Source organism: Sinocyclocheilus grahami, unplaced genomic scaffold (genome assembly GCF_001515645.1).
Source record: "Sinocyclocheilus grahami isolate Dianchi unplaced genomic scaffold, SAMN03320097.WGS_v1.1 scaffold590.1, whole genome shotgun sequence".
Classification (NCBI taxonomy): domain Eukaryota; kingdom Metazoa; phylum Chordata; class Actinopteri; order Cypriniformes; family Cyprinidae; genus Sinocyclocheilus; species Sinocyclocheilus grahami.
The window spans coordinates 222343-249002 of NW_015505769.1; the positions used below are offsets into that span (position 1 = coordinate 222343).

The 26660-nt window shown below is 36.1% G+C and overlaps 1 protein-coding gene across 1 annotated transcript in view; it reads left to right on the forward strand.

Moving 5' to 3' along the window:
• The window catches only part of LOC107557129 (semaphorin-5B-like), a 68321-nt gene that overhangs the window by 14221 nt on the left and 27440 nt on the right, over positions 1-26660 (forward strand). The window contains exons 2-4 of the mRNA XM_016240458.1: positions 6142-6215; positions 21476-21705; positions 23628-23728. Coding sequence (XP_016095944.1) covers positions 21522-21705; positions 23628-23728 — 285 coding nt within the window. The 5' untranslated portion in view covers positions 6142-6215; positions 21476-21521. The remainder of the gene's footprint in view (positions 1-6141; positions 6216-21475; positions 21706-23627; positions 23729-26660) is intronic.

The window sequence follows — 26660 nt, forward strand, 5'->3', positions numbered from 1 at the left end:
AACTCAAAATACATAGCAAAAGACCTCTGTACTCTTGTCCTTGAAATACTGCGTCCTCAAACACCCAGACTTTATATTTGACAGAAATAATCTTTTTATTTATAATTTAGTTTGAGTTAGCTTTCTAAAAGTTTTACCTCATTTCCCCATCTATTTCAATCCGGCTTTCTATCACAAACACCCACATTCAGTGCCTGCAGAGAAGAATATGGCACATATCCAGCATACTGCTTGTGTTTATAAAGAATGATTGTGAAGAATTAAGTCAAATCAGTGAGAGAAATAGCGAGTGGAACGTATAAAGTGTCTAAAAATGTGTGCTGAATTGAGATGATTACAGCATAAGTCATGTATTTTTTCATGGTGAGATCATGTTGGCTAAATCTGTTTTGTGTTTCTTCATCCAGTGCTCTAGCATGACTTATGGTACTGGCATCTGTTCAGACATGACATGTTCATAGTGAACCCCTCGAGAGGGAACACACCCGTGAGGGGCGGAGCCAAGACTAATTAACACCAGACTACCTCGACGCTGAATGCTATCATACTGTACAACTCTTGTTTTAGTAGTATTCCTCTTTGTGATTTACATTTGTGTGTCCAATGCAAACTCCAATGTCCAATGAATGGAGATTCATGACAAATTAGTTGATCACTCTGTGTGTATTTTAGTTTCATATTCTATTCTATTCTATTCTATTTATATATTCTATTCTATTTATATATATATTTTTGTTTGTGTCATATTTTCTTTTAATATTTTCCAGGCTGATTTATGCTGCGTAGTTTTGGTTTAGAAATGTGGTTATTATTGTTTTGGCAGTAGTTGGGGCTGGTTTAGTGCAGGTTAGTACTGGTCTGATGCTTGTCTAACTGGTGCTAACCAGCTTAGCCATGTTGTTCACCAGCAAAACCTGGTAAACCATCAAGGTTGGCTAAAATGCTTTGATGATTAAGATAGTAAATCAACAGGTTCTTGCTGGTTATGTTAGTAAGCTATTGTGATTTTGCTGGTTTGGTACTAGTTATGGCTGGTTAATGCTGATCAGTATGGAGAATTAGCAAAGTCATGCTGTCCAACAGTAAAACAGCATCTCCGTCAAGCTGGTTGACTTTCTGGTTAAATCAGTAAGCAAAGGATTCGTGGTGGTTTAACTGGTCAGTTAATGTGATTTTGCTGATTTATAAGTTTGGTGACTGGTTTATGATGGCTAGTGCTAATCTGGAGATGGTTCATTCTAAGTTAGAGTTGAGTAGAACTAGTTTCGTGCTTGTTATGGCTGGTCAAGTTGGAAAATGAGCAAAGATGCTGTCCATTAGCAAAACAGCATGGTCCTCCTCGCCAGGCTTTTTGACTTTCTGGTTAAATCAGTAAAGCAGAGGATTTTTACTAGTTAAGCTGTTTAGGTTATGTGATTTTGGTGCTTGGTGGCTGGTTTATGCTAGCTAGTGCTAATCATGAGCTGGTTCAATGTAGTTTAGGGTTAAGTAGTAGGCCTACTAGTTTGGTGTTAGTTATGGCTATTTAGTGCTGGTCAAGCTGGTTGACTGGTTGAATTTTGCTGATTTAGAAGTTTGGTGGCTGGTTTATGTTGGTTAGTGCTAATCTGTAACTGGTCCATTCTGGTTTAGAGTTAAAGGGTTTGTTCACACAAAAATAAAAATTCTGTCATTAATTACTCACCCTTGTGCTGTTCCAAACCCGTAAGACCTTCGTTCATCTTCGGAACACAATTTAAGATATTTTTTATTAAGTATGAGGGCTCTCTGACCCTTCCATAGACAGCAAGGTAACTGCCACGTTCAAGGTCCAGCGTTCAAGGTCCTTATTTTGGGTGAACTAACCCTTTAAGTAGTACTGGTTTGGTGCTAGTTGTGGCTGGTTAGTGCTAGTCAAGCTTGTTAACGTTCTGTTTAAATACGTGAAGCAAAAGGTTCTTGCTGGTTAAGCTGGTCAACTAATATGATTTTGCTGTTTTAGAAATTTGGTGGCTGGTTTATGTTGGTTAGTGCTAATCTGTAACTGGTTCATTCTGGTTTAGGGTTAAATATTACTGGTTTGTTGCTAGTTAACGCTGAGATGCACCGATTGCAATTTTCTTGGCCGATTCTGATTTTCTTTCTAAGAACTATAATTGACAGCATATACAAACTAAAATGTACTTTTTTCAATTAAAAAAAATATTTACATAGTAAAAGAAATGGTTAAACATTACAATTCCCCTAATCTGGACTAAGTTACAGTTGTTCTCTCACTTAAACAACTCTACAAATAAAGTGCTCTATGATTGGAAAGAGGTAGAAATTAGTTGATGTATATAACAAAACAGATGTAATTTCCCACTGTTTATACATTTTTAATGAGTGAGTCATTTAGTCTATCATTTTGTTCAAATGGCTGATTCATCAAGCGAGGCAAGGTTGTTGGTTAGTAGTTAGTGGTTAGTGCTGGTTAGTGCCAATGCTGGTTAGTGCTGGTTAGTCGCTGAGGAAATACTTCAAATGCTGGTTAGTGCCAATCTTGTTCTGGCTTACTGTTAAGTTAGTACTGGTTTAGTGCTGGTTATGGCTGGTTTAGCTGGTGGACGAGCAATGCCATGCTGTCCAACAGCAAAAATCAAGGTCTTTCTGCTCAAGCTTGTTGACTTGCTGGTTAAGTCAGTAAAGCAGAAGGTTCATGCTGGTTAAGCTGGTAAAAAATTGGTCTTGCTGACAAAGAAGTTTGAGCATGCCTATTGTCTGTGTTTACAAAGCAAGATGGGACAATAATTAGTGTTACACAATTAGTGTACCACTATCAATCTGTCTGTGTTTTGGTTGTGTACTATCATGTATTTTAAAGGGGTCATATGATGCGATTTTCAATTTTTCCTTTCTCTTTGGAGTGTTACAAGCTCTTGGTGCATAAAGAAGATCTGTAAAGTTGCAAAGACTAAAGTCTCAAATCCAAAGAGATATTCTTTATAAAACCACGCCTACCTAAAACGGCTCGTTCTAACACGCCCCCACATACCTACGTCACTATCTGGGAAGATTTGCATACCGCCGCCCAAATGTTCACACAAAGAAAGAAGGCGTAACTTTTATTCTCGCTGTAGTATTGTTGTTGCCGCTGCCGCCATGTCGTGAAGGCACTGTGTGCTTCGTTGTGAAAGTGAAACTACTTTGTTTGGCCTTCCAAAAGAGGACGATATCGCTTCGTCATGCCTAGAACTGATCCGTGCTGGTCGCTGAGGAAATACTTCAACTTTGCGCTGTCGATCGGCTTTCACCGTGGACGAAGCGGAGTCCAGCCCGGGGTTGTCACATGTGGTTGCCGCAGGCATCACAGTATAGTAGGGACGTAACATTTCCGTCACACGCTTGAGGAATTCGGCCAATCACAACGCATTGGATAGCTGGCCAATGAGAGCACACCTCGCTTTTTCAGACTGATGAGCTTTGTAAAAATCGACGCGTTTCAGAAAGGCGGGGCATAGAGGAGAAACAATAATGTACAGTATGTGGAAAATGCTTAAACCGCATAAACACATTTCATTACACCAAATACACAAAATAATGTTCTTTTTAGCAGCATCATATGACCCCTTTAAGCTTTTAGCTCAACATAACTGACTGAATTTTCCCTGGTGTAGTTGAGAGATCTTTTGATTCTTAGCAAACCTTATTACATTGTGAATCTAGCACAACTCTTGCATAAAATATCATCCTTTTCCTCATTCACCTCAGAGAATAAATTAATGAATAACTAATTTCAGTCTTCTGAATTAAGCGACTCAGTTGAATGGAGCCACAAATTAATGGATGGATGAATGAGTGAATGAATTGATTGATCTCAAGAGAAAGTCGTCCAAAAGTTGAACTCGAAATCAACTGCCCCGTTGCATATTGTGTTTTTCTGTGCGACGGGGTTCTGGAGAGGGAGGAAAGCGGAATTATGACAGAGGGGATTGAACATGTTTCTTGATCTCTTTTCACCTATTCTCACTGTGAAATGTCAAATTTGAATTGATTGAAAGGAAAATTACAGCTGTATTATGGGATTTCATAGGGGGAGGGGTGTTGTTGCCACAGAAACTAGACAACTAGAAACTAGCTTCTCAAAGTGCTGTTCTCAGCTAATGAGTAAGCAAAGGTCTCATGTCGAATACACAGTGGCCCCAAAAAGTATTCAGAGACTTAAAAATGGCTGATTGTCAATGCATTAAATAAAATGTCAACCAAAATGACATTTATTTGAAAGAAAAAAGTATACAGTAGGCCTACTTACTAAGAAGAACATTTCACTGACATTTGTCAAGTTTGAAGTGATAAAACAGGGGCTTCGGGTTTTGGTGTTAAACCCGCTTCACTTGTTTAAACTTTTGCCAGTAGCAAAAATGGCATTGCAGTAATTTCTTTAAATCAATTCAAACTGTCCATTTCAGTAAAGTGATACAAAACTGATTTAATAGTTCATTTGCATAATCTCTAAAATATTCACAGAAGTGTTGTGCGTTTTACATTTCAGAGGAAATACACACATATACACTACTGTTCAAATCTCTGGGGTCAGTAAGATTTTTAAAAATGAATTAATATGAATAAAATTAATACATTTTATTCAGAAAGGATACATTAAAATGATCAAAAGTGACGGTAAACACATTATTTATTAATGTTACAAAAAAAGTTATATTTTAAATAAATGCAGTTCTTTTGAACTTTCTAGTCATCAAAGAATCCTGAAAAAAGAAACATATCACAGTTTCTATATAAATATGAATCAGCTGTTTTCAACACTGATAATAATCAGAAATGTCTCTTGAGCAGCACATCAGCATATTAGAGTGATTTGTGAAGGATCATGTGATACTGACAAAAATGGCATTGCAGTAATTTCTTTAAATCAATTCAAACTGTCCATTTCAGTAAAGTGATACAAAACTGATTTAATAGTTCATTTGCATAATCTCTAAAATATTCACAGAAGTATTGTGCGTTTTACATTTCAGAGGAAATACACACATATACACTACTGTTCAAATCTCTGGGGTCAGTAAGATTTTTTAAAATGAATTAATATGAATGAATTAATATGAATAAAATTAATACATTTTATTCAGAAAGGATACATTAAAATGATAAAAAGTGACGGTAAACACATTATTTATTAATGTTACAAAAAAAGTTATATTTTAAATAAATGCAGTTCTTTTGAACTTTCTAGTCATCAAAGAATCCTGAAAAAAGAAACATATCACAGTTTCTATATAAATATGAATCAGCTGTTTTCAACACTGATAATAATCAGAAATGTCTCTTGAGCAGCACATCAGCATATTAGAGTGATTTGTGAAGGATCATGTGATACTGAAGACTGGAGTAATGATGCTGAAAATTCAGCTTTGGTCACAGCAATAAATTGCATTTCAAAATATATTCATACAGAAAACAGTTATTGTAATAATATTTCAGAATATTACTGTTTTTACTGTATTTTTAATCAAATAAATGCAGCTTGGGTGAGCAGAAGAGACTTCTTTTAAAAACATAAAAAAATTGACCCGACCCCAAACTTTTGAACAATGTTTCAATATTAATTAAGATTAATGTTAATTAAGGTAACAAGTATAATGACACTTGTGAAATGTGAGTGAATCTTTTTGATCCATGAACATCACTCTGCTAGGACACCTGAGTGATTGTATAATTTTTGCCTAATGTTTTTGGTGATTTTCAGTGGGAAAAGCGTAGTGAAGAGAAAAGATCCTACAGCATTTGAGCACAGAAGACACTTATGTGATCTTATTTCATATCAGACATTTTCAAGCATAGCATCAGTGTTGAAATACTGGGGCTGCTGAACGCATCTGAGGTGCACCAGCCTCCGTTTGGGAACAATTAGAGGAATTTTAACCCTTTAGTTCCCCGCATCAGCTCGTCACACATGCCACACACACACACACACACACACACACCACCGTCGTGCCCCCAGCAGCCTCCCTCCATTGAAAAAGTTAACAGTTTGTTTTTCACAGGGCTGAATGCTTCACTGCATACATTACTGAAGCCCCTTCATCTCCCCCCTTTCCTCTGGACGCAGCCCGTCCGCGAGAGTCTGACTAAAGTGATTTCTCTCTCTCTCTGTCTGTCTGTAAGGATTGCATTAAACAGATCTGAAGTCTATCGGATGCGCTCCTCTGGAATGAGCCCTTGCTGACACCTTCCTCCTGGTAAGTAGACTCTTTCTGTCCTCATCTGTCCATCTGTGGACAAAACTATCCACTTCCTGTGAGTCTTTTCATCTTGTTGCTCTGTGCTTTCCTTTCTTTTTTTTGGCATGAGAGCAATTTTGCCCACGTCTTCCCTCCCTTCGTGTCCATCCCGTATCTTTTCCAATCTCGTCCTCTCTCTCTGCGCTCCATCCCGTCTTCTCTCTCTCTCTCTGTCCCCTCCCTCTCTCCGTGTCTTTGTTGAGGTATGCTGATAAACAGTTTGGCCGTCATCTCCAGACCTCCCCCATTGTGTGTCCAATTCTCTTTGTTCTCTCAGCCTTTGGCACTGACCTGTGTGTGTGTGTGTGTGTGTGTGTGTGACTGACAACTTCAAGTGTTTGTCTGAATAGACAGAGCTACTATGCAAGAATTTAGCCGTATTGTCCATAGTGTTGCAGCATTTTGATTGTTTTTGTGTCTGTCTGTGTGTCTTTTTCTCAATTCGGTTCAGTTTCATTTCAGTTAATCTGTTTTTGTTGTCATTGGAGTTAATCTTGTCATTTCTGTTTGCTTTTTCTGTATATTTCTCATAACTTATTTTAGATTAGTTATATTTACTTGGTGTAATTCTTTTTCATTTCACTACAATTAAATTAGTCTTTGTTGTCATGATAGTTCATTTTGTTGTTCCGTTCTATCTGTGTGTCTCTATTCTGTTTCTCTCAACTCTCATTTTAACTCAGTTTAATTTTCAATTAAATCATGTTCATGTTCATTGCTGTCTTGACAGTAATTTGCACTGCAGATATGGAGACATAATATTTTGAAATAGTGTATACTGTAGAACGTGCATTGCTAAGACCTATAAATATGAAGGTTTGGGGTCAGTATTTAAAAAAAAAAGGAAATTACATTGATCAAAAGTGACAGTAAAGACAATCATAATGATACAAAAGATTTCTATTTCCAAAAATGCTGTTATTTTCAACTTTCCATTCATCAAAGAATCTTGAAAAATAAATGTATCACGGTTTCCACAAAAATATGAAGCAGCACAACTGTTAAATGCACAACATTGATAATGATCAGAAATGTTTCTTGAGCAGCAAATCAGCATATTAGAATGATTTCTGAAGATCATGTGACACTGAAGACTGGAGTAATGATGCTGAAAATTCAGATTTGATCACAGGAATAAATTATATTTTACAATATATTCACATAGAAAACATTTATTTTCAATTGTAATAATATTTCACAATTTTACTGTATTTTTGATCAAATAAATGCAGCCTTGGTGAGCAGAAGAGACTGCTTTCAAAAACTTTAGATTTTTTGTATGTTTCTTATATGAATTTAAATGGATAAACAATTATTATTAATTTTGCAGCATTTATTAATCTTGGTTAATGATAATGATTCTTTATTGTTTATTAATTTATAAATTCCTTTAATGTTAACCTATACAGCATTTATTGTTAAAAAGTTAATTGTTAGTATATGTAGAAATAAAAATAAAACTCACTATTGCATTAACTAACATGAATTACTGTGGAAAGTTTTTACAGGAAAGAAACTGGAAGAAACTTATTTTGTTTGTTTTGAAAAGTCTGAGAAATGCTACAAATATAAATAGGGTGGCTGTTGGATTTATTTCATAAGACAGAATTAAACAGAAAACCTAAACAACCATGATAATGAAAATGCATGGATCTGCAATTTTGAGTCTAAGTGCATGTTGTCCATTATTCAGGGCCAGCTGCCGATGTGCAACGATTCATAAACAAATATGCAAATTTACAGCTGTGAGCTGTGATTTTTATTTCAAGCTCCTAACGTTAGTTTAAACATTCTTTTTCTCTTTTATATCTGCTTGAATATATTAAATTATTAATACACTGTTGAGAGAGATGCTTCTGTCACAAACCTGACATTGTCAATGAGGGAGATGGACAGAGAAAGGGAGAATGAGTGAAACGTGAATGGCGTGAGGATGGACAAAATAAAAGGCCGGTCTTGTTGCCGTGCTGTTTAAGATTCTGCCTGGTGTCGGGGCCGTGATCAGGGCTGAGTGAAAGTGCTCAGCTTTGGCGGATGACCGCGTACTCGCTCAGAGCACCCGTAAAGCTCAACGGACTTCATTCACGTGCTAAAGAGCCTCTGCTTTGACAGATAGTTGGCCGGTCGCACAGAGGAGGCTTTCACGCAGAGACAGTGAAGGAGTGGAAGGTTTAGGGGAAAAAAATAGCAAACAAGGATGCATCTGAAAAGGCAGACACTTTCAGAGATACAACAAATATCCGTGGAACTGCTAATTTTTTGGATCTGTCTCACCGTACATCTATCTCAGGATGCTCAGGTTGGCATTGGCTCTCGGCGGCAGAGGTTGCTGGCCCATATTAGTGCCCTAACTAGGGTAGTGCACACTCACAGACCTCCAGCTGTGTGAATGGAAATACAGTTCATTAGGGGTCTCTTTTAGCGGATAAAGGTTTAGGTTGTGTGACCCCTTTCAGCGCAGTGTTAATTTTGACAGGCATTTTTGATTTAGTCTTTGTCTTGAGACGAAAATGCTTAATAGTCTTAGTCACATTTTAGTCATTTAAGTCTTTCATAGTTTGTCTAGATTTAGTCGGCGAAAAGTCATTGCATTTTTGGCAACTTTTAGTCAAACTGCAGTTACCAACATTTATTTTGGTAGCTATTTTATATGTAGTCTTCAAACTAAAATAGTCATTAATTATTTTCCTCTTTAGACCAAATCAATTAAGCTTATGAGAAATTTGAATCAAGTATTGAATTTGGAAAAACTTGAATAAATTATGACAATTTTCATTTTTGGGTGAACTATTCCTTTAACAATAGTGAAAAGGGAGCAACTTATAAAAAATTATAGTTGTTCGTGTATAATATATATAATTTTTGAAAAAGAAGCAGAATAAGACGAATACGAAAGAGATACAAATTAAGCTCCTTTTTCAGATACAGTAGGTTTACTTAACATATTTATTTGGTGGTGAACATTAATGACACGGATAGGTACTTAATTAGGAATGCTGTCCCTTTACGACAGAAGGCATGCATGCAATACTGACACACGTTCAGTTTTCACCCACCTGTTTTCGTTCACTTAATCCATAACCGACTATATTTACGTGAGATACTCACACGATAGACATTTGGACTGCTGTGTGTGTATTTGAGCACTGAGAACAATAGTGAAAAGGGAGCAACTTATAAAAAATTATAGTTGTTCATGTATAATATATATAATTTTTGAAAAAGAAGCAGAATAAGATGAATACGAAAGAGATACAAATTAAGCTAATTTTTCAGATACAGTAGGTTTACTTAACATATTTATTTGGTGATGAACATTAATGAACATTAATGACACGGATAGGTACTTAATTAGGAATGCTGTCCCTTTACGACAGAAGGGATGCATGCAATACTGACACACGTTCAGTTTTCACCCACCTGTTTTCGTTCACTTAATCCATAACCGACTATATTTACGTGAGATACTCACACGATAGACATTTGGACTGCTGTGTGTGTATTTGAGCACTGAGAACTGATCGCGCGCTGTATATGAGAACTGAAGAAGTGGAGCGTGCGCGAGAGAGAGCACTTCTATCAGCGCGATTACGCCGTTCACTAACTTTAAGTTAATCGACAATGAATTGTGACTCCTGGGAAAAACGGGACGTCTGGTCACCTTTTCTCTACCCCTTCGGGTGCTGAGGCCATTGTTTCAGATCGCTAATTCGCATTTTGGTAGCCTATCCATACCCTGCGGCCAAACGACCCTTATCCGATTGCAAGCCAATGACAGGGACGCACATTTTGAAGGACAAGACAGTAGCCTATAGGATGTATTTTGAATGTCCTGTAGTCCTCAAATAACATTATAGTCTGGTCTCGTCTTGTTAACGAAGACACGACATAAATTTTGTCATAGTTTTTATCTTCAGATATTAGTTTTAGCTTGTCAATATCTCTTCTTAGTCACAGAAAAAATGTTTGTTAACGAATATTTTTCGTCGTTGACGAAATTAACACTGTTTTTCATGCTGGCGATTGAGGGTGGCCGGGCTCCAAAGGGCAAACACTTGTTCTCTGTGGGCAATGTTTGTTGAGAAGTATCTGGTATTTTTGTCAATGAGTCTAGCTAGGAAAATGAGCTTAAATTACATGCACTCTGCAAATGATCAAGTGCATTTACAAGACAGAAGGTCTTCATCCTGTGCACAGTTGAAGACAGTTTCTTGTGTTCTGTCATTTTGACAATGCTTTACATGAGCATTCACAGACTACAGACTTCATTCATGAAATGCACACAGAACTAATTTCTCTGTAAATCATTCATAATCCATTCTTTGGAAATTGTTGCACTGAATGGAATGTGACAATTTATGTAAGGATGGTTTTACAGATGATTTATACAGAAAATTGTGCTTGCATTTCATGAATGAGGCTGTAGATGCATCGATTACAAGAACAACATGCCAACAAACAACATGGACTTTCAGTCGCATCTCATACACATAAGATTTCTCCCACAATATTATTGGCTGTAACTGTGTGCACACCTTGTGTGATTTGCTAAAACAATCCGGAAATAGCTGTTTTTCCTGTATTTTTGATCAAGTAAATGCAGCCTTAGTGAGAATAAGACTTCTTGATGGTGTATACTGTAAATTTACACTTTAGTAGTTTGTAGTAGGGCTGTCACGATTCGTCGATTTTATTCGACTATACGATGTATAAAAATCGTCGACTAACCGGCAAAATACCGGAAGTGGCACATTTCACGGACGAGAATCCATAAAACACATTATTAGACTGTTTCCCAAGGCTGCACAATATATTAAACCCATTTAAAAATCATAATTAAGCATAATTGTGAATTCACAAACGCTACGATTTAATTAAATAATTATATGCGATACTGATACGCGCTTTAATTATTTACATGCGTGTAGGTTAAGTACGTGCGTCACACAGCGGCTCCGTTCACAGTAGTTCCACAGGAACTGTTATCATTTACATGTGCGGAGCGTCTCAAACTTCATCTTTGCATGTTTGGGTTTATTATAACGTTCATCTGGGAACACAACGAGCGCCATTTCATAAGGACTTTAACTAGTTTAATAACTAAACATTTTGTTGCTCTACTAGGTGGGTAATGTGACCCGCTCGGTTATTTTGTAACATCTTGACTAAACTGATGGCTCCAGCTGTCTGGACTTTCCTGAGTTGATCCTGAAACCCTTCTTGCAATCCCAGCTGCTCTTATCACTTGTCTTGTCTTTCTTTATGACTTCCGTCCTTCTCACTTAAAAGATGAATAGAGTCCATAAAGCCCCTGTATCAGTGTGCTGATGCTGCAGTGGTTGTAAAGCGCTGTGACAGTGAGACAGTGTTTATCTGAGTCCATCTAGAGTGGATTAGCATTAATCCTTGTGTTTATTCCAGACAGTCATGGATTCGTTGTCTTTCAGTAATGTGCTTGAGGAAAGCTGTGATGAAGTGATCTGACTTTTGGCAGAATTTTCCTTCAACGCCCTTCATATTTGCTCTCTCACTTATTGACCTCGTTGCATGTGAAACTTAATATCCAAGGAATTCAGTTGTTTATACATTACATAATCTAAGAGTGTTGAAGGAATGTTCCGGTTTGAATACAACTACAACAACTTCTATCGACAGCATCTGTGGCCTGCTTTTGATTAGCACATCAGTTTTGACTCGTCCCTTAGTTTGTAGAGACGAATGTTGTGTTTACATCACTTTCAGCAGAAGTCTGTGAGGCAAGGCAGGGGTTCAAAACATGTATTTTTCGTGTCATGTTGGTTTGCTAGAAAGTTCTACATCTAGGTTTGTAAAATCTACATCATACTTGTAACAGTGAGAGTACTTTTCTAGTCAGACGAACATCTAGTTATTATACATTACAGAGTTTGGTTTATTACTTTGTGGACAGTACTGTGCAAACGTTAGGGATTTATTTTTAAAAGAAATTAATACTTTTTAGACTCGTTAAATTGATCAAAAGTGACAGTAAAGACTTTTATAATGTAGCTGAAGATTTGTGTTTCTAATAAATGCTGTACTTTTGAACTTCTATTCATTAAGATATCCTGAAAAAAAAATTATGTTGTAGTTTCCACTTATATGCGATACTGATACGCACTTTAATTATTTACATGCGTGTAGGTTAAGTACGTGTGTCACACAGCGGCTCCGTTCACAGTAGTTCCACAGGAACTGTTATCATTTACATGTGCGGAGCGTCTCAAACTTCATCTTTGCATGTTTGGGTTTATTATAACGTTCATCTGGGAACACAACGAGCGCCATTTCATAAGGACTTTAACTAGTTTAATAACTAAACATTTTGTTGCTCTACTAGGTGGGTAATGTGACCCGCTCGGTTATTTTGTAACATCTTGACTAAACTGATGGCTCCAGCTGTCTGGACTTTCCTGAGTTGATCCTGAAACCCTTCTTGCAATCCCAGCTGCTCTTATCACTTGTCTTGTCTTTCTTTATGACTTCCGTCCTTCTCACTTAAAAGATGAATAGAGTCCATAAAGCCCCTGTATCAGTGTGCTGATGCTGCAGTGGTTGTAAAGCGCTGTGACAGTGAGACAGTGTTTATCTGAGTCCATCTAGAGTGGATTAGCATTAATCCTTGTGTTTATTCCAGACAGTCATGGATTCGTTGTCTTTCAGTAATGTGCTTGAGGAAAGCTGTGATGAAGTGATCTGACTTTTGGCAGAATTTTCCTTCAACGCCCTTCATATTTGCTCTCTCACTTATTGACCTCGTTGCATGTGAAACTTAATATCCAAGGAATTCAGTTGTTTATACATTACATAATCTAAGAGTGTTGAAGGAATGTTCCGGTTTGAATACAACTACAACAACTTCTATCGACAGCATCTGTGGCCTGCTTTTGATTAGCACATCAGTTTTGACTCGTCCCTTAGTTTGTAGAGACGAATGTTGTGTTTACATCACTTTCAGCAGAAGTCTGTGAGGCAAGGCAGGGGTTCAAAACATGTATTTTTCGTGTCATGTTGGTTTGCTAGAAAGTTCTACATCTAGGTTTGTAAAATCTACATCATACTTGTAACAGTGAGAGTACTTTTCTAGTCAGACGAACATCTAGTTATTATACATTACAGAGTTTGGTTTATTACTTTGTGGACAGTACTGTGCAAACGTTAGGGATTTATTTTTAAAAGAAATTAATACTTTTTAGACTCGTTAAATTGATCAAAAGTGACAGTAAAGACTTTTATAATGTAGCTGAAGATTTGTGTTTCTAATAAATGCTGTACTTTTGAACTTCTATTCATTAAGATATCCTGAAAAAAAAATTATGTTGTAGTTTCCACCAAAATAGTAAGCAGGACAACTGTTTTCAACATTTCAACATCTTGAGCAGCACATTAGCATATAAGAATGATTTCTGAAGGATCATGTGACACTGAAGACTGGAGTAATGATGCTGAAAATTCAGCTTTGATCACAGAAATAAATTACATTTTACAATATATTCAAAGAGAAAACAGATATTTTAAATTGCAATAATATTTCCTCAGTATTACTGTTTTTACTGTATTTTTGATCAAAGAATTGCAGCCTTGGTGAGCATATCTTTGCGTAAAATGACCAAGTTTATTGATTGTAAATGGTGATGACAGGAGATTAAAGTTTGCAAATGTGTTAAAGGTTGTTCTTGGTTCTTGTAGCTGTACTTTTGAAACAATGAGTTTAAAATGTATTTGTAAATACATTATTCAGGAAATCAAGATTATTTTCGGTGGTAATGAACAACATGCTGTCATTAGAGTTTAAGTTGCATTGACTGCAACATTTAAAAAAAAAAAATTTTAAACACAAATTCTATTTATGTCACACACACAAAAACCAGTTTAAGCTCACAACATGAAATTTGAACCCTGTCTTGTGACTCTGCTTTAGAGGGAGCCATGTGCGTCCAGGGCAGGAATTGGCAGTGCAGTGTGTAATTCTACATAAAGGCCTTTAAATCTCTCCGTCTGGATTAGACGAGACGACAGAGACTGCAGAGAGCTGCAGGACGCCAAACACCTCCTGCCCGTAGAGTCACAACCTTTACACGGACACAGCGCAGGGCTTCACTTTATGCTATACTGAGCTTTGGTGTGAGAGAGAAAGTGGTTCAATCATTTTGGTCTCCCATCAGATTTTAAAGAGATACTTTGGTACAGAATCTACATGTAGGAGAACAGAAGTGAGAGGAGAGCAGAAATTAAGGTGGGAAGCATCTATAAGAAAGGGAGATGATGAGTTTTATTATATGAGAGAGAATCTGAGTCGGATACTGTGTTTTTCAGTAAATGAAAAGAAAGAGATTTGAAATTGTTCTATGCATTTTTTGGACAGCAGAGTATAATGTGATAGACAGCTATATTATGTAAAGTTTGTTTTAGAATGTATTTCACTAAACCTTTTACTTGTATTTAAAAACTTGATTTCATAATTCCAAATTCTTTTAGAATCATGTATCATTATGTGAACTAGAAGTTTAGTACATCACCGTTCAGAGGTTTATGGTCAGTATGATCTTTAATGTTTTACTCACCAAGGATGCAATTTCTAAATGAAAAAAATACAGTAAAACAGTAATATTTTTAAAAAATATTATTACAATTTTAAAAAACTGTTTTGTATTGTAATATATGCAAAGCTGAATTACTCCAGTCTTCAGCGTCACATGATCTTCAGAAATCATTCTAATATGCTGATTCGTTGCTCAAGAAACATTTTTTATTTTTAATGTTGAAAACAGTTGTGCTGCTTCATATTTTTGTGGAAATCATGATAAAAGATTTTTTTTGATGAATAGAAAGTTCATAAGACCAGCATTTATTAGAAATTAATGGCCCCAAGGTTTTGAACGGTACTGTAAGTATTGATCTATATGGACAGACAGAAAGTCTGAATTTTGACAAAACCTGAGTAGAAGTGAAACCACATTTAGGTTTTTCTTTTTTAATTACAGCAAAAGGGGAGACTGTTTAATTCTGATAATCTCATAATCAAGCATTATGTTATGACTGGGAGATATTTACACTTTGAAAAGTCTCTATTATATAATAACATTAGTTGATAATCTCATGCTCTCGTAAATCACTGATTGTTTTGGTGGATTTTGTACTACTTTGCAAGGGCAAGAAACAAGTTGCCTCTAAACCAGGCATGACCTCGAGCAATGTCGCAATATTGTGTAGAAACAATGCATAAGCATTTGAGAGGAGTCTGAAAAATTCCCTTGTGTATTACCCATAAACATGCTTGGAAGTCTTGAGTAACTTCAACACACATTGTTTGAATTGTTCACTCAGTCTAATCTAGTTAGAAGAGCTGTCAGCCCATTATTAACCTGTACTGACCTCGAGGATATCTGTGTGTTATTGAGCGTATTTGTGTCTGTCAGCCCTCTTTGACCTTATTTATTCATCCCGTTCTTTCATATCTCTTCTATTAACCCAAAAGGAATCGTCCCAGACGGGCCGTCAGTGGCCCACCTAGTCTTCTCATTGTCTGACCCTGGCCTCCCCTCCGGTGCATTTGTCACTGCCATCATTGGCTTTCATGGTTCTCCATCTTTCTCTCCGTCATCCCTCCATCTCTATGGCCTCTGATGAGTCTGAGAAGGTGGGCATGAATAGACTGAATGTGGGAGTGCTGAGGGTATTAAGGGGGATTTGGGGGATTGAGGGTCATTTACTATTGAGGTACATTAGACATGGTTGGCAATGAAGTGTCTGCCTCACAGTGTCATGCTCCCGGAGCCAAGAGTAAGAGCAACAGTACGCCTGCGGAACCTGCTGCCAGAGAATTCCACAGAAAACTCGACACATTCCCATAGAATTCAAATGCATGCCATTCATAAAATTCTACACAGCCCCTCCCCTTGCTGTGACTGATTTTCCTTGTTAACTGGATTTTGAGAGTTTTTGTGTAAATGTTGTTTAAATGTGCAAGTGTGCAATTTTTTGATGCCATTAATAGTATCACCAAGTGGAACTGTAAAAATAAGTACTGTTTTCAAAACAGTTTCGTAAACACTCCCGCTATCTGCTATTGGTGGGACCCAATGATAGCCCCGCCCCCAAACCATGCGATTGGTCGAGGCCGTGTTGCTGTTTAGGATGTGAAGTTTATATTGTTTTGGAGTTAAATCAACTTATGAAGGGCTTACTTTTAGTTGTTTTCTGCGTATTAAACTGGTATATGAAAAAGTGTTTTAACCCTGAAAAAATTACACGCATCAGCTTATTAAATACCATGTAAAATGTAAATATTTTTAAAAAATACATTTTATATTAGTTTCTGCTTAAAGGAATCTTTCAGCTGAAAGTTTTCCCAGAATATTTTATTTGGAATATTTAGGTATTATTATGTTGTTTGGACAGGGTATAATTCCCCCCCCTTCTAATAATATAATTTTGATAGCTTTGAATAAAAGCTGTTTGCGTTTTTTTAAATAAAAAAATATTATATTGCTTTCGGCTCAATGTTATTTTAATATAATTTATATACTATGATCATTTTTATTTTATTTTTTACATTTGCAGTATTTATTTTAATTTTAGTTTAAGGTTTGGTCATTCTGTTATGTGCTTTTGTCATTTTTATTATTTTATTATTTAAATTTGTACTCACTTTATTTGTATTTTGAATATTTAGGTATTTTTATTTTTAGGTATTTAGTAATTTATTATTATAATTTTTTTAAATAATATATATATATATTTAATGTATTTATATGGCTGTACATACACATATGTATTTGTTTTTTGGATGGTCAGTATGATCTTTAATGTTTTACTCACCAAGGATGCAATTTCTAAATGAAAAAAATACAGTAAAACAGTAATATTTTTAAAAAATATTATTACAATTTTAAAAAACTGTTTTGTATTGTAATATATGCAAAGCTGAATTACTCCAGTCTTCAGCGTCACATGATCTTCAGAAATCATTCTAATATGCTGATTCGTTGCTCAAGAAACATTTTTTATTTTTAATGTTGAAAACAGTTGTGCTGCTTCATATTTTTGTGGAAATCATGATAAAAGATTTTTTTTGATGAATAGAAAGTTCATAAGACCAGCATTTATTAGAAATTAATGGCCCCAAGGTTTTGAACGGTACTGTAAGTATTGATCTATATGGACAGACAGAAAGTCTGAATTTTGACAAAACCTGAGTAGAAGTGAAACCACATTTAGGTTTTTCTTTTTTAATTACAGCAAAAGGGGAGACTGTTTAATTCTGATAATCTCATAATCAAGCATTATGTTATGACTGGGAGATATTTACACTTTGAAAAGTCTCTATTATATAATAACATTAGTTGATAATCTCATGCTCTCGTAAATCACTGATTGTTTTGGTGGATTTTGTACTACTTTGCAAGGGCAAGAAACAAGTTGCCTCTAAACCAGGCATGACCTCGAGCAATGTCGCAATATTGTGTAGAAACAATGCATAAGCATTTGAGAGGAGTCTGAAAAATTCCCTTGTGTATTACCCATAAACATGCTTGGAAGTCTTGAGTAACTTCAACACACATTGTTTGAATTGTTCACTCAGTCTAATCTAGTTAGAAGAGCTGTCAGCTCATTATTGACCTCGAGGATATCTGTGTGTTATTGAGCGTATTTGTGTCTGTCAGCCCTCTTTGACCTTATTTATTCATCCCGTTCTTTCATATCTCTTCTATTAACCCAAAAGGAATCGTCCCAGACGGGCCGTCAGTGGCCCACCTAGTCTTCTCATTGTCTGACCCTGGCCTCCCCTCCGGTGCATTTGTCACTGCCATCATTGGCTTTCATGGTTCTCCATCTTTCTCTCCGTCATCCCTCCATCTCTATGGCCTCTGATGAGTCTGAGAAGGTGGGCATGAATACACTGAATGTGGGAGTGCTGAGGGTATTAAGGGGGATTTGGGGGATTGAGGGTCATTTACTATTGAGGTACATTAGACATGGTTGGCAATGAAGTGTCTGCCTCACAGTGTCATGCTCCCGGAGCCAAGAGTAAGAGCAACAGTACGCCTGCGGAACCTGCTGCCAGAGAATTCCACAGAAAACTCGACACATTTCCATTTCCATAGAATTCAAATGCATGCCATTCATAAAATTCTACACAGCCCCTCCCCTTGCTGTGACTGATTTTCCTTGTTAACTGGATTTTGAGAGTTTTTGTGTAAATGTTGTTTAAATGTGCAAGTGTGCAATTTTTTGATGCCATTAATAGTATCACCAAGTGGAACTGTAAAAATAAGTACTGTTTTCAAAACAGTTTCGTAAACACTCCCGCTATCTGCTATTGGTGGGACCCAATGATAGCCCCGCCCCCAAACCATGCGATTGGTCGAGGCCGTGTTGCTGTTTAGGATGTGAAGTTTATATTGTTTTGGAGTTAAATCAACTTATGAAGGGCTTACTTTTAGTTGTTTTCTGCGTATTAAACTGGTATATGAAAAAGTGTTTTAACCCTGAAAAAATTACACGCATCAGCTTATTAAATACCATGTAAAATGTAAATATTTTTAAAAAATACATTTTATATTAGTTTCTGCTTAAAGGAATCTTTCAGCTGAAAGTTTTCCCAGAATATTTTATTTGGAATATTTAGGTATTATTATGTTGTTTGGACAGGGTATAATTCCCCCCCCTTCTAATAATATAATTTTGATAGCTTTGAATAAAAGCTGTTTGCGTTTTTTTAAATAAAAAAATATTATATTGCTTTCGGCTCAATGTTATTTTAATATAATTTATATACTATGATCATTTTTATTTTATTTTTTACATTTGCAGTATTTATTTTAATTTTAGTTTAAGGTTTGGTCATTCTGTTATGTGCTTTTGTCATTTTTATTATTTTATTATTTAAATTTGTACTCACTTTATTTGTATTTTGAATATTTAGGTATTTTTATTTTTAGGTATTTAGTAATTTATTATTATAATTTTTTTAAATAATATATATATATATTTAATGTATTTATATGGCTGTACATACACATATGTATTTGTTTTTTGGTGTTTGGCTTAGTGTTATGTTAGAATCATTATTATACTCATACCTTTTGTTCTTTTAATATTTTTGAATTGTTTTTAGCTTTATTATTTTAAATGTTTTACTTTTGAAATGTTGTTGTATGCATTTTAATTTATTTTCTTTTCTTAAATGTGTGTGTGTGTATATATATATATATATATATAGTATTTATAGAGTTTTAGCTTTTAGTTTTAATTACTTTTTCTTATTTGTAAGTCGCTTTGGATAAAAGCGTCTGCTAAATGACTAAAAGTAAAAGTAAAAGTAAAGTAGAAGTATTTCAGTTTTAGTAATTGTAGTGCTTAAACTTATTTCAGGTAGTTTCCAAGGCAGCTTCTTTTAATATTTACAGTTTATTTTAATTTTAGTTTAATTTCAATTGCTGAACATTATTTGCACACACAAAAGGATCACTTTTTGAAAAATTAATGTGAAAAATTGTAACATTCAATATGGCGACTATAGGAATGCCAGAAGGCCAGTAGTTATTTTGATATGGGCTTCCGCTGTTATTTATAATCTTGACACAGTTTTGGAGATGTCAGGCTTTCCTTTTTAAAGTAGTTTTAAAAATGAAAATGGCTCTTTGGGGGTATTTCTAAGATTACTTGAATTTTGTTTTTAAATTATGTAAGTATTTCCATTTGATGCTATCATATGGTATCAAGTGAATCAGTACAAAAATGTGAAAAAGGTGGACCTAGTTACAGATACAGGACATCAGACCACCTCTCTACAGAGTGGCCAGTGTTTGATGTGTGTGTGTTTGCGTAAAACCAATACAGATGCTGCAGTGGTTTCTCTATGACGTGTCAGGAAGTGTAAGTTTAAGTGTGATTGAGCGTGTGTTTGTGTGTTTACTCGAGAACTAACAGGAAGGTTTGTGATAAAGTGAAGCTTTGTATATGTATATATTCTGAGCTTATAAGATCTCAGATGTGTGTTTACACGCTGGGTTTACCTGAGCCTCATGCGCTGTCAAACACCTAATGGAAAAATGAACTGAGTGAACCGTTTTAAGCTTTAGGGAGGTCATCACAGAGAGCCGTTGATTCCCATGACAGGCTGAAAATATATCAAAATCTTTTCTTCAACTTAAAATTAAACTTTTAATGATCTGCTGGCTCATCATCCACAGGCTGACAATTACAGCAAAATCAATGTTATGTTTTAGAATAACATTATGTTGAACCGCTGTGGGTCTTGGAAGTTTACTCTGATGAGAGATGGAGGTTAATTTGATTAGAAAGAGCAAGATTTACACCATCTAACCCATCAGGAGAAGATGAAGCCGTCTCTCTGCACTCTGTCTGCTTACTTGTCTGTTTATCTGTCCGTCTAGCTCATTTGTGTGGATGTCCATCTGCTTTCTTTCTGTTCTTCCAGTTTTTGGTTTATTTTGTTGAATTTACAATTCTGAAGCTTTCAAAAAGTCCATATTTCAAGTCTTTTTTTATTTTAATAACAAGGTGTATTTAATAAGAGTGCATTAATGGCCGCTCACTTTTTCAGTGATTGGTTTCGGAAAAAAAATTTTCATTCATTTTTGAAAAGGTCTTTGTAAAAGTGTTATAATCCATGAAGTAAACCAACCAGCTATGAGGTAAATCACAATATTGCAAACTTTTATTTGAAGCGAAAAAGTATTTGAAAATCAAGCAAAAAGACAAGACTTGATGGCTTTAAGGGAAATAACTACAATCCCTTGAAGCATTGTGAATGACATAATCAAATAAAAAATGAAATGTATAACTATTCAATTAAAGTTGTTGATTATATCTATAAAGCAATGTATTTTACATGTATTGTAAAATATGCATATAGAAATATTTAAGTATTTTGATAGTGTAGGGAGACCGACTCGATAATACCTTTTGCAACGTTTCCTGCAAGCTCTTTTTGTTCTGATTGGTGAATTTTTTTTGTGCAGCATCATGGGTAATGTAGTTTATCTCCACAAATTCTGCTGTTAAACATGATTATTCAAAAAATAAGTTGATGGCTTCAACAAAAGGATATACTGTTGATTAACCTCGTAGCTCACAACAGGTAAAAGTTATTGCTAAAATCAGTTTTCACTTTGGGAGCATGACTGTTGGACTCTGTAACGTGATTAATTTTTCATCTCTCCTCTTCTCAGGACTCTCTCACCGTTTACAAGTACAGGAGTGGTTGTTGCAGTAACCATGACAGCATTGCCGTTCCGGGTCGGACCGCTGCTCTTCTCTGGACTTGTCATCTTCTGCCTCCTCTCTCTGCCTCTCGTCACGTCACAGACGCCATCACTCCAAGCGACCTCTGACCCGGAGTCTGCGCCCTCTCTTCCTGGAGAGTGCCTGAGAAAAATGCACCCCGTTACCTCCTACACAGGTGGGTGTAATATAGCTCACTCTCTCCTGCCCTTTCCATCATCGCATTTGGAGCCAAAGGTTAAAACAATAAGCCTTTGAATCATTTTTTCTCCTCTGAACATCTCGGTAATATTGGTTGAGCTAGTAAAAACGGCAACATAGCCGAACGTCTACATTGCAGCTAGATGAGAAGAGACCATCTAACTGAAACCAGAGATGGTATAGGGAGGATAAAAACAGTCAAATGAATGGGAGAAATCACATTGCTCACTATGATGGTTGTAAATTTCAGTTACAATAGCCTTTTTGAAAAAGACATCACTTTTGTATTTTATTAGCTAGTCCATATTTATTACATATTTATTCATATATATATATATACTGTATATATATATATATATATATATATATATATATATATATATATATAAACAGTAAAGACATTTATAATGTTACAAAGAATTTCCATGTTAAATAAATGCTGTACTGTTGAACTTTCTATTCATCAAAGAATCCTGAAAAAAAGTTTCCTCAAAAATATGAAGCAGCACAACTGTTTCAACATTGATGATTAAAAGAAATGTTTCTTGAATATTAAAGCAGCATGATTTCTGAATGATTTCTGAAGGATCAGGTGACATGAGAAAATTCAGCTTTGCATCACAGGAATAAATTACATTTTACAATATATTCAAATAGAAAATAGCAATTCAAAATTGTAAAATCTTTGACTTTTGAACAATAGTGTAGCTTGATTTAGGCTAAAGAAGTTAATGGCATTGTTTTCATCAGATTTTATTGTTTCTTTGACACGTTATTGAAATATACCCTTGACAAACCTTGTACTAACAGAACTAGAAGATAACTACCAATGCAAAGATGGCCACTAAGTGAACCAACCTGCTTTACAAGGACTTTGTGGACATGCAAAGCAACCAGCCAACTTCATTTGTTAAAAACCTGTGCACTTTGACTCCTGGAAACTGCCTTAAGCTAGTCATTCAGATTAGAGCGGTCTGATTTGAGAGAACTTTTGCCATTTTTGTGTGCAGTATGCATCGGATGGTCCATTAATGGCCTGTTACCGGTCCAGGGTATGTTTTCATCTGAGACTAGTTAACTGCCAGCAGCCTTTCATTGGTGCCTGTCTGAGTTTAACAGTTTTAATCATATGCTGGCCAGATGTTAAAGGTTAATACAGCTGTGTGTACGATCACGCCCTGCAGTTTCTAATATCACACATTAATAGCCACAGTCTGCTCTGATAGTATGCAGGGCTACACTGTAAGTGTTTATATTGTCCTCTATTATATAAGTGTTTTAAGTGAATTGCTGTAGTAGCAGAAGCTGCTGTACACTAAAGACATTAAGGGAGTGATTTTGGCCATCGAGAGAGATTCAGGAGCATTTATTTTTTAAATGTGAGACAGTGAGGGTGTAGTCATCTGTTTTTGGGTGATAACGACCCTGATTTACAGCAAAGCTTGCTTCAGCACTGTTTGGAGAACTAAATGGACTGCATACCCAATGTTTCTTCTCTTCAGCCAAGCTGCTCCTGAAATGCCTGATAATTTCATCATTAGTCACTGTTTTCTTTTTGCCGCTAAAACGTTTTCAGACACACATTTAAAGGTGCTATAAAGGTGAAATAACAATTTCACGCCCTGCAGTTTCTAATATCACACATTAATCGCCACAGTCTGCTCTGATAGTATGCAGGGCTACACTGTAAGTGTTTATATTGTCCTCTATTATATAAGTGTTTTAAGTGAATTGCTGTAGTAGCAGAAGCTGCTGTACACTAAAGACATTAAGAGAGTGATTTTGGCCATCGAGAGAGATTCAGGAGCATTTATTTTTTAAATGTGAGACAGTGAGGGGTAGGCAACTGGTAACACACACACACACACACACACACACACACACAGACAGACAGACAGACAGAAGTACAAGCCCAGCTGAGCCTGCCAAACCTAAAGCATCTCTCTCTGTGTAGGAATCATCTTTTCCGGTTGAGTTTGAGCAACGTCTCTCTCCTGCAGGTAGGATGTCATTTTCTTTCTCTCTTTCTTTCTTTATTCTCCTTCCCATCTGTCCATCCAATCATCTTGACGTCTCTAGAAATGCAGTACCAGCACTGTCCATTTAATTCATCCCATGCCAGATACACACTCAGACTCAGTCTTTATTATGATTGCCCACATGTTCTAAAGTGCTGATGCACAGAAGCAGAAATATCCAACAAATGAAACACACACACACACACACATATTCAGTAGCATCTGATATTGTTGACAGATGTTTGAAAAGCATTGACTTCCAAGACAGCTGCATCATGTTCAGCATCCTGAGTTGAGCTCCTCTCCTCTGAATCTCTTGAAAGGAGGAACCCAAAACAATGTTTGCAAGTTTTTATTTATTTTATTTTGTATTTTTTTCATTAAAAATTAAAATGTCATAATTTGCTCATCCTTCTATAGAGTATGTTTTGTGCATAAGGATCAGATAATGTCTGTTTGGTACCAGAGTTCTAATAATTTTTTTTTATTATAATGTAGCAAAACTAAACTCGGTGCAGAAACGATCTCTGCACTGCTGCAGACGCACCGCTCCTGGAACGCACTGCCGGACCGCAACAGTGTGCAGTGTGCACGATTTATTAATCCGTTAACATGAGTGTGGAAAAAATACGCATCACATTCGCACTGCAAACGGAGTAATGTGAACCTGGCGTTATGTGTGTGCGCTGCAAGTGTGCATGAGCGCACGGTCTCCAGGAGAGCGCGCGAGCACTGAATGGTTAAACACTGGCAAGAATTATAAAGTAATGCAATTTATAAACTTTAGTGACGATGTGACACTGCCTTGATTGTGCAAGTGACAATTCCTGTGTCAACTGTGCAGCGTGCAGCTCGCTTATAGACAGACGCGATGTGGTGATTTGATGACATTGCGTATTTTGAGAGAGAGCGCATGCGGTGATTCACTCACGCTTTTTGTGAAATTACGTCTCACACAAGGTTTTCAAGTTACTTTATAAGTTATTTAATTAAGAAATATGAAGGTGAGTACCTCACCTTCAGCATTATAATTATTTCACCCGCGCCGGACAGAGACTGAGACGGTGCCGCTGCATGTCGTGCCAAACCTTCTCACGGCAGGCACATCATCAGCTTGAGTTTTTTTTAGATCGGCCTTTTTAGAGACGCCGATCAATCATCCCAGAGCGATTATCGGCCGATAGTGATCGGTAGCCGATCAATCGGAGCACCCCTACTTCTATTCATTGAGTATGTTTGGGACCAGGGTAATAATAACATATTTCATTTCGTTTCGTTTCATTTTGTTTCGTTTAATTTTTTAATGTAATACAATTTATTTTATTTTATTTTCAGAACAGAACAATTCGTCACAAAAATGCTAATTCTATCATAGATTGCTCATCCTTGAGAGTATGTTTTGGTGGAAAATGGTTATGGAAAAACTTTCTGACTGTTTTTGGTGCAAGAAATCTTCACTAGCACTGTGGATCAAACAAAGTGTAGAATATGATCCGTTCAATATGCAAACATCTGTATGTTTGTCTGCTGCTGCAGATTGTCTGTGTTTGAGGTGAGGAGCTGCCTGTAGACTGCAATCTCATCTGGGAGTGGGTTTAAATTGGCCTTGTTTGTCTTGAAGGATGATTTGAGACCACCTCTGCACTTAGCATGTAGTGGGAATGCTGAGATTGTGTTGTGCTTGCGTGACAAGCCTGTTGAAAGCTTTGAGCGGTTGTGTGATATTTAAGAGTGACTTCGCTGGCGTTTGTGGAAGACCCTGCTGGTGAACCCTCTAAACATTCACCGTAACCCTGAAAGGGGGTGACGCCTTGGAGGCAGATCTCACAAGAATCTGTCAGAATCCAGTGATTTAAGGTGACCTCATGATCCTGTGTTCACAAGAGTGACCCACAATCACCCCTCGAGCAAACACACACACACACACACGGCAGTATGACAACTTCCTCACTGCGCTACTCTACATCTCTGTTCTAAAAATGTTTTAGAACAGCATATTTGCAGGAACTAAAGATACAATTTTGACCATTTGTTCATCATGAACGAATGTCATTTCCAGCCTGTCTTAAATAATCATTCATGTTATGGTGCAAATGACATTTAAAATAATTTTAAATAAAAAGGCAGATACTTTCACTTTAACTTCATTTTTTTTTCAAAGGTGATTTTAGTCATCTTGGTAAACACCTTAGGAAGTAAGTATGAAAAAGTAATTTGAAAAAAAAAATGTAGGGCCAAGATTGTTGGTTGTGGTAGAAATTATGCTTAAAAAAACAGCTGAAATATGTTTATAGTAGAATTAAAAGTAGAATTAAAAATGTCATTATTCATATTTGTATGATGGATTTTAATATTTTAAGATTCTGATTCTAGGACAAGGTAATAATAAAAGCAATACATATTTTAATTTAATTTTTATTTTACTTTACTTTACTTTACTTTACTTTACTTTACTTTACTCCATGGGACATTAAAGTGCCTGAGGTAATGCTCGGATATGAAAAATGAGAAATATCCAATGATATGAAGACCTTAACTGCTTAAAATAATTTTTTTTTAAAAAGCTGCATTGAAGCTGTGTGTAATTTCTCAGCCATTAGCATCACAAAATGGAGTAATGGCTGTTTTCAAACGGGTTTCCTGAAAGCTCACTTCGTATTTTATCAGTGAAACATACAGAACTCACTTCATTGGCTACTCCAGACAGTGAGATTCAGCAAAGTTACACACATCAGCCATGTCAGTAAATGAAAGATATCTGTTGCATCTCATGTCAATGATTTATTATATCTGTCTTGAAATCGTTCTAGTTTAATGATGGTTCTGCGTCAGGAACAGGCCGCAGAGAGAGATAGAGAGGGCAGATAAGAGTGTTTTAGCTGAGGTTAAATGATCGTGCCTGGATGAGCAGATC